Here is a 9,199-nt window from a genome sequence, read left to right on the forward strand (position 1 = left end):
CAATGACATTTGTGAAAAGTTGTTGCTTATAAGATTCCATTGATAGCAATACTGGAAAAATGGATTTGATTCTTTCGGTTGTGGTAGTGTCTAATATTACCAAATAAGGAAAGATTCTCATCACCCAAGGTTCAATTGGACCGAAACTTGGAATCATGCAAGTTGTATAGTATGATGAATGAGAACTTTCAGCTTGGAAAATTAAGACTAATTCCTTATGTGAATAAGGAAAGGACTAAGGGATCGAGTACCCATTCTTGTGCACTGGTCAAGTCCACCACAAAAGATCAAGAAGACTATTCGTCATGATTTACTTAAGTTCAGTAAATATGGTTATACTTATAAGTTTAAGTATAAGTCTGTAGCATTGGAGAAGTTTCAATGTGAGACAGAACGAATAAGAAGAATCAAAGTATGGCAGAAAGATAAAAGTTTCTCAAATCTGAAAAGATGGGAGAGTACTTTAGTATCATGTTTATGATCATCTTAATGATTAAGATACCATATCACAATTGGTCCTCTAAAGTCAAGAAGAGGAGTCATGAATTGTTGAAATGGTTAAATCAAAAAGATGAGTCATACTTCGTTCCAAAACAATTCTTAGAGTCATACTCCAAGATTGTAACTTGAGTGACATATCTTAAAGAGGGTTTGTTAACACTAGTCAAATGTAAGAGTAAAAGGTTATCTACTCTTGTACATTTGAAATTGGTAAGTTGTGATGTTTTGGATAAAACAGAGACGAACTTAGGCCAATTATGTAAAGTGTTAGTCTTGATAAAGAATCCGCACTATCTCTTGAATATTTGACAAGGGAGTCTTATATGTCAAGAGGACAGTGGGAGTCTTAAAGCTCTTGAAAGTTTCAAGACTTAATCAAGAATAAAACCTAAAGTCCTTTACTAGCACACGACTTGAGGTTTATAACCTATCGTGTTGAAATTTTTGTGCCTATTCAAGTTGGCTTTGCATAGGAGTTCTGAGAGTTCTCAATTGGTTGCACAACTACTTGGAAGCAATGGCAGGCACCTGAGCTGCCAAATGGCAAGAATTTAAGATTGCACAAGTTTAATCAATATGAGTTTGGATTTGTCACTAACCTTGTCTTGTGATTATGGTTTTGACAAATTCACATGGATAAGAACACATACACTATTAAATCTAAGTGTCATAAGGTTTCTCTCTGATTCATGAAAATGATGGTGAGGAAACACTTTCACTAAGTAGATTTTAGCTAGATAGCAATTGTGATATTTGCATTCTCAAAGTCGTTAGTGGAGCGTGTGTGGTTTACCGGCACACTAACATGGACTTGTGAGAAGTGGCAAAGGTCTAAACAATTGAGACTATGATTACGACATCCCTTTTCATAGTTCTAAAATTGTTTAGACACACATGTGAGCTATCTAAGAGAGGTGTATGATTTTGATAAAGTTTTATCAAAACAATCTAGTATCAGAAATCTGAACTTTGGTAAGAAAGTCAGCTGATTTCTGAGTACATGTCAAAGCTAGTGGGAGCATAAGTGTTATGCTAATAATCATCATGTTAGTGGGAGCATGATAATTATGACAAAGGTTGCAAGTTAGCAATGTTAATTATAGAAAACAAAAGTTTCAATTCGTGAGGTTGCAGGGGTTGAAAAAGTTGTTTTGCTATAATTAAGGGAGAGGAAATTATACTTCATTTCAATTCTAAAAAGCTTAGATTGAGATTTTAATCGTATTTAATCAAGGATATATATATATATGAATTTCATGTTGGAATGGCTCAACATAAGGAAATTCTATATATGGGTCCATTATTTGCGTTCTAAAATTTGATTATGATTACGGCATCCCTTTTCATAATCTGAATTTTGAGAACTTGGCAAATTGAAATGGAAATATTATAGCAAAAGACTGGTTTAGTCTTTATGTGAGACATCATGAATCATGTCCCATATGCTTCGGATATAGGATCGATTACATGTGCTATATTCATCCTTTCTAAAATTTTCCAAATGCCTGGGGCATTATGAAGGGAAAAGGTCTAGAATTGGATATGACTAAAATGATTAAGCAATTATCGAGGACAATCTAAGGTTTACCAAAGATTGGTTGCTCAAGGATAGTTGGAAGTATAATGTTAATTCTGGAAGGACCATATTGACATAATCTGTAAGGAGGCAACTCTTGTTCAGAAGTGATAGTCAAAATGGAATATGGAAATGTTTCAAAGTTAGAAATTATTCAATCTGTGTAAGATTAGGAAACTTAATGAAAGAAGGATGTTTCCAAGGAGCTGATCTCCTTTGGAATGCTCTGTAATGATTGTTGTCAAGTCTTTCTGACTTTGTGCATAATCATTAAGAGGATCAATGCATATAAGTTTAGAATCTAACAGATTTCAGTAAATGGCATGAATTTGGAATTCTTGCATTTGCAGTAAGGATTTGGGACTGTGAAAAGAGGATCATTGGAGTGATGTTCAATTGATCTATTTTACAAAGTAAAGATCATAGACAAACATAGTATGCATACTTGGTGTATGGCATGACTAGTGTTTAGAAAACATAGTGTACATGCTTGGAGCATGGGACAACTATTGTTTTAAATTCAAGTATAAAGTTGATAAAACCGAAACAATGAATAATGAGTAATCAGTATGGTGATAAATAAAAGTTTTTATTTATATTCATAGGGTTTGATACCATATTTGATTCATTTATTCTTGTGTTTCACTTTGCATGTTTTGACTTCCAGAATAACTAAGTCGCTCTTCCTGAATGATTAAGTTATTCAAACCATCCACAGTCGGTCATATGTTGGAAGTAGATATGAATCAAGACTGTCATGGGTTGGTTTGTAGAGGTCCAAGTTGGTGGACAAAGTGGTGCTACAACACTCATGAGTGCTCATAAGTTCTGAGTATTGGATTCAACCCGCGCTCATTTGAATCACTTCATGGATTTTATCACGAGTGATCATGAGACGATAATATCTTATATTCTTCAAACCTAGAGATATGAGTTGTTACTATGAGTTGGTTATACATTGATTGCACGAAAACGCATTGGTAACTCAATGTTATAAAACGTGCCTTTGTGTATGATTCAACAAGTAGTAGAACAAGCCATATGAGTCGAAGTTTGTCCATTCCTTTTACCTTCGGGATAAAAGCGATATCTGTGGGCCCCTCGATGATTTAAAGATGATACATGTGAGTGCTTGGCCAAGCCAGGACTGATTTGATTTGTTCAATCAGTCAGTCATCATGAATCGGAAATCGGGAAACAACAAATGGACAGAGAGAATGATTGATAATCCATGTCTCAGTCCATATGATATCTAGAATGGAGGAATATATGATCCCTTATCTAATGGACAAGTCATTGACAAAGGTCAGAGTTCATCGACAAGGTCAGAGTTCGACAGAAGCTTTTGAGAGCTACGATTGCTGATCGGTTCCTGAAGTCATACGCAATAATAGTTTTAGACTTATCCAAGTGGGAGACTGTTGGATTAATGTCTAAGTCCATAACTATAATTGGTAAGACGTGACCCGACCCGGCATGGTCCATTTGGGTTGCATGGCATCATGCATTTGGATAGACTATAATGAGAGAAATAACACTTAAGGTTGGTTAATATATTATAAGTTCTAATATATTAATAAGGTTATTTAATTAGTATTGATCAAGAATTAATTTGGAATTAATTAAGTGATCAAAAGGAGACTAATTAAATATATGGGTTGATTGTGTAAATCATTCATTCTTATATATGTGGGCTTGTGATCCAAGATTCCTTATGTTGGACTAAGTCCATGGGGTGACCCATGGATACTCCATGGAGGTTAAAATCCATGGAGCATAAGGAATGGGTAAAGTTATGAGTTACATGGTGTAGCCCTAATAGCCACCATATAAAAGAATCCCATGGCTCAAGAAATCGTGCACTAATGTGTGAGTGTGAGGGCTAGACGATTTCAAGGAGTGTTCAAGTTTCTCTCAAGTTATTCCAAGTGTATTTGGTGTTGTGTGAACCATTTGAGGTGTCACACTTGGGGCACTAGGCACTCAAGCTTCATGAAGACATTCTACATCAAAGAGGTATGTATTCTATCTTGTTATATTTATTATTTTGTATGCTAGATTAGGATAATACCTTGGATGTTCATAATTGTATGTATAATAGATAAAACATAGATCCAAGGTATTTAGGGTTGCATGTACACTTAGGAGTGTTAGAATGCTCATAACCCAACACCTTGATGCTTGGAGAGAGGCATAGCCGGCCTATTGAGGACCGGGCGGTGGAGGATATGGTGGGAACTGTGAAGGATAAAATGGAGGCCACTGGGGTTGGGATGATGATGGAGGTTGCTGCTGCTGGGTGGGAAGCACAAGTACTCGGTGGATATCGCTCAGCAAATGATGAACATTACGGCTATGCTGCTCTTGAGCCACCCATCGCTGATCCTGCTCGCCCCATCGCAGCTCTTGCTGGGCCCAACGCTTTTCTTGAAGGGTTCGGTAGTCATGAAATTCATAAGTGATTTCAGCAACTCCCGTATAAATCTCTCCTACTTCCTGCTGGAGGCTCGTGTAATGATGATCTAAGCGTGCAAACTCGTCCATGTAAAGGTTGTGTTCGGGAAAAGGAATGGGGCGAGACGAGCTGGAAGCACCTACAGTTGCAGTTTGAACAAGAGGAGTAGAAGTGGTGGTTGAAGGTCTACGGGCAGCAGTAACACCCAAGTTGGATTGGAGGTGCCAATTGGTAGAAGGGATGTCATTGGCCAAGACTAATATCTTCTTATTTCGGCTATTGATGCGTAAATATTCTTTACCATCGACGGTCCAATGAACATCCCCATTGGGATGGCGGTGAAAGAGATGCATGATTTCCAAAACCTCAAGTGATAAACGAGTACGACCCGAAATTATATTGGTTGGATTGTTGGGTAGATGGAGGCCAAGATGCTCAGCTATAATAGATACCATGCCTCCACAATGTAGCTGGCCACCAATGCTCATGGCATTTCTGAGCATTTTATGAACTACCCAACACCCAAAATGAGGGACTTCCTCGGGCTTGTTAATCATGCACCACAAAACTTCTAATTCTTTTTTGTTCGCCTTGCTAATCTCTTCTTGAGGAAATAAGAGAGAAGCAATAATCCGGTGGGTGACCTTCAGAACCGGATGAATAATACTAGAAGCTTTTGCTGTGCCTGACTGAAACTCATCTTCACAAGAGATACTTCTCCAAAACCTTCCACAGTCTTGCTCAAATACAACATTTTTTCTGCCCTTTGCTGTATATATATCCCTTTTTGCTTTAGGAGCACCAATGATATCACAAAGGGTATCAGCATGTATTTGATGAGATTGATTGAGCAAACGGAAGGTGAGGATATGTGTTTGGTAATCAAAGGCAATTGAGGACAAGAGTTCCAACATTGGTGTTTGATAACTGACTGCATGTAGATTCAATAACCTTTCCCAACCAATGTTCTTGAAGAGCTTGTGGACACCTTTATAGATATGAAGGTCCTTGAGGGCTTGGATGTCCACAAATTTTTGTGCCCCTTTTACCCTTTGAATAAGGCTTGCATACAAAATGTTTTGTTGATTGGTCTCAAAAATAAGACCAAATTCATATGGGTTTTCCATGGGATGTTGGTCTTGTTCATCATTAGACTCTTGACCACCCGTATGTGAGGTCCCAATTCTAGCCCTTTTTCCACGGGAGGCCATTGTCAAATTGGATTCAACAAAGTTGTGCACACAATGTATGACAATTTAAACTCAAGAGTATGTACAAAAACCAACAATATCACCAAAATCACCCCAAAATCTAAGTATATGCACAAGTAAAGAGTTGGAACAATTATACCAAATTGTGCTTGAAAATGGTGGTAGGGTGATGTCCAATGCTTCCCCAAGCTTTCCCCAAGCTTATCCTACAAGAAATTTCAAGCATTAGGTTGAGATTTGGAGACCCAAAAATTCTAGGGTTTGCTCAAAACCCCCAAAATCGGCCTTAAAAGGGATGAAATTGAGATGCAAGACAAAGAAGATGAAGAAAAGAGAAGAATTTCATACCTTGGAGCTTGATTTTTTGATGCAAAATTGAGGAAGATTGAATGTTTTTGAGGGTTTTTTCGAAGGGTGCAGTAGGGGGAGAAGAATCGCAGGTTATGCCAAAAGAACGAGTTAAAAAAATCGAGTTTTAGGCTTAAAATCGTCCAGCTCTGTTTTTACATTTACACGGCCCGTGTAAACTAAAGGGTAGCATTTACACGGCCGTGTAAACGCTGCGTCTGATCTATGCTGGTCTGGTCGTTTACACGGTCCGTGTAAACTCAAGGCTTACATTTACACGGCCGTGTAAACTTCTGTAAAGGCCAAAAAAAATTGATTTTTTTTCACTTTTTGGAATTACAATCCGTCAATCCTCTACTGCCCGGAAAATGATTTTTTACCCTCTTTAAACATGAGAAACAATTTGGGAACTTGGAAACAAAGAAAATATGATGTAAAAACAAGAAATGACAAAAATACCCCCAGGTTGCCTCCCGGTTAGCCGCCCCTTTTTAATGTCGTTGGCTCGACTTTGCCCCCTTAATGTGCTTCAGTCTTGATACGTGGGCCTCTCCAACACATCAACCTCCTCGCCACCTCCTTCTTGACATGTATATTCTTTAAGGGATCCGGTGGAGTTTTTTACTCCTGAATCTTGTGGTTGTTCCACCGGTGGAAGGATTTTGACTTTGGTGGATGGCTTGGGTTTTATATCATCACTCCTCACATGCTTCTTTTCATCAATAAACTCCAAACTCTCCAATACCTCATTGTCCATATCGACCTCCTTTGCAAGCTCTTTGGCTTTGTCCCTATCTAGTTTTCCTTGCAAAACTAACTCTAGAAATTCATTATTAGACAAACTTAAAACCTTTTTAGTTGAGGGTTCGATCAAATTCACAAGATTGATGGATTGAACATTAGAAGGAACCTTTTTTTCTTCATGAACATTGAAGTTGATAACTTCACCATCAAATTCCATACTCAAAGTTCCATTGTAGACATCAATTTTTGTTTTAGAAGTTTTAAGAAAAGGTCTACCCAAAAGTATGGAACTTGAACTTGGAGAGTCATCATCTCCCATATCTAAGACATAAAAATCAGCCGGGAAGATAAATTCATCGACTTGCACTAACACGTCCTCTAATACTCCCTTTGGGTGTACCAAAGACCGGTCAGCAAGTTGGATGATCACACCGGTTTTGCTCAATATTCCTACACCAATTGATTTGAAAAGAGAATATGGTAGGAGATTTACGGATGCACCTAGATCAAGCATAGCTCGGGGTATATAAAGATTCCCCAACTTGCAAGGCACGGTAAAAACACCGGGGTCCTTGCACTTCGGGGGCATCCTCTTTTGCAAAACCGCGGATACATGCTCCCCAACTGTTACGAGTTGATTTCCTTTTAATTTCTTTTTAGATGCACAAAGATCCTTAAAGAACCTTGCGTATCTAGGTACCTGCTTGATGGCCTCGAGGAGTGGAATGTTGATTTGAACTTTTTTGAATATTTGCATGATCTCACTCTCCTCCCGTTCTTTCTTCGTGCTCTTTAATCTTTCGGGAAATGGAGCAGGTGTGGCTTTAGACTCGGTGATGAAGGGCTTCTTTTCGATTGTTTTCTCTTCCTCCTTCTCTTCTTTGGTTGCCTCTTCGACCATTATTTCTTCTTCCTTTTGATTAACCGACACTTTTAGACCATCATAGCTCTTTCCGCCTCTCAATGTGATGGCACACACGTTGTGCCTTGGGTTTGCTTCAGTTTGGGCAGGCAACTTTCCTTGAGATTCTAGTTTGCTTACGGAAGTAGCAAGCTGTGAAACTTGTTTCTCTAAGTTCTTTATGCTTGCTTTTGTTTATTGTTGGAAAGCTTGTGTACTAGTTGCAAAACTCTTCACTATGTCCTCTAAGGACATATTTGATGAACCCGCTTGTTGAGGAGGGTGTTGTGGCTGCCTTGGCTGAAAGTTTTGTGGTGGAAAAGGTGGTATTTGTTGGTATTGATGTGGTTGACTTGGTTGATAATTTGCCTGTTGATGTCCTCCCCAACCTTGATTGTTAATCCATCTTTGATCACCCCGTGGTTGCTCATATCCCCTTTGATTAGACCCAAGAAAACCTCCCATGGCTTTTGCTTCTTCATAATCTTCCTCTTGAAGTTGAGGGCACATGTCGGTTGGATGCCCCACTTGAGTACAAATACCGCATGGGCGGGGTGTGGGCTGCACACCTTTGTCTTTGGCTAGCATCATAACCACTTTCGTAAGCTCAGACAATTGAGCTTCAATTTGAGGAGTTTGGACCTCTTTTACACCTCGGGGTGCATCCGTGTACCATTCTTCATCATGGCTTGAATGTTTAGAATCTTCAGCCATGTTCTTGATTAGATTGCGGATTTCGGTTGGAGTCTTATCGGGTAAAGAGCCGCCACTAGAAGCATTAAGAAGTCTTCTCTCCATTGGAGTCATGCCTTCAATGAAATATTGGAGAAGCTGATACTCGGTAATTCCATGTTTGGGACAGCGGGCACAAAGTTTCTTGAATCTCTCCCAATATGTGTGGAAAGCTTCTCTCTTGTGTTGCTTAATTCCAATGATTTCCCTCCGTAGGGCTGAAGCTTTCATCTCCGGAAAATATTTGTCCAAAAACAACCTCGCAAGATCTACCCAAGTAGTTACCGTCCCCGGTGGGAGGTCATAAAGCCAGTCTTTTGCTGCATCTTGCACCGCAAAGGGGAATGCCCTAAGCTTGATTTGATCCTCCGTGACATTGTGTGGTTTCATACCCACACATACTACATGGAACTCGGTGAGGAACTTGTGAGGATCTTCATTCTCCAATCCTCTAAAAGTTGGGAGTAAGTGAATAAGCTTGGATTTTAGTTCAAGGTTTGTGGCAGCTGGATATGTGATACAAAGAGGTTGTTGAGTAACCTCTTGTCTTGACCATTGGCGGAGGGTTTGTTCGGGTGGTGGGTTTGGAGGATTTTGGTTTCCTCCATGATTGTCTGCCATGGTAGGAGTAGGTGAAGATGGTGGGGTGGTACTTTTGGGTGAGGATGATTGTGGTGAGAGTGATGGGCTTTCTGTTTCTGATGCGGATACACTTGAGAGGGGTATGTCCT

The 9,199-nt window shown here is 39.2% G+C and overlaps 1 protein-coding gene across 1 annotated transcript; it reads right to left on the minus strand.

The window, feature by feature from the left end:
- Positions 1 to 6,620: 6,620 nt before the first annotated feature.
- Positions 6,621 to 9,089, minus strand: LOC145130715 (uncharacterized). The gene is made up of 5 exons (XM_079065490.1): positions 8,861 to 9,089; positions 8,410 to 8,788; positions 8,106 to 8,297; positions 7,207 to 7,920; positions 6,621 to 7,053 (listed from the first exon to the last, which is right to left on the minus strand). The coding sequence occupies exons 1-5, from the start codon at positions 9,087 to 9,089 to the stop codon at positions 6,621 to 6,623; spliced, it is 1,947 nt and encodes a 648-aa protein (XP_078921616.1).
- Positions 9,090 to 9,199: the final 110 nt, after the last annotated feature.

Source organism: Lactuca virosa, chromosome 8, assembly GCF_052849685.1.
Source record: "Lactuca virosa cultivar CGN04683 chromosome 8, Lactuca_virosa_CGN04683_v6, whole genome shotgun sequence".
Classification (NCBI taxonomy): Eukaryota; Viridiplantae; Streptophyta; class Magnoliopsida; order Asterales; family Asteraceae; genus Lactuca; species Lactuca virosa.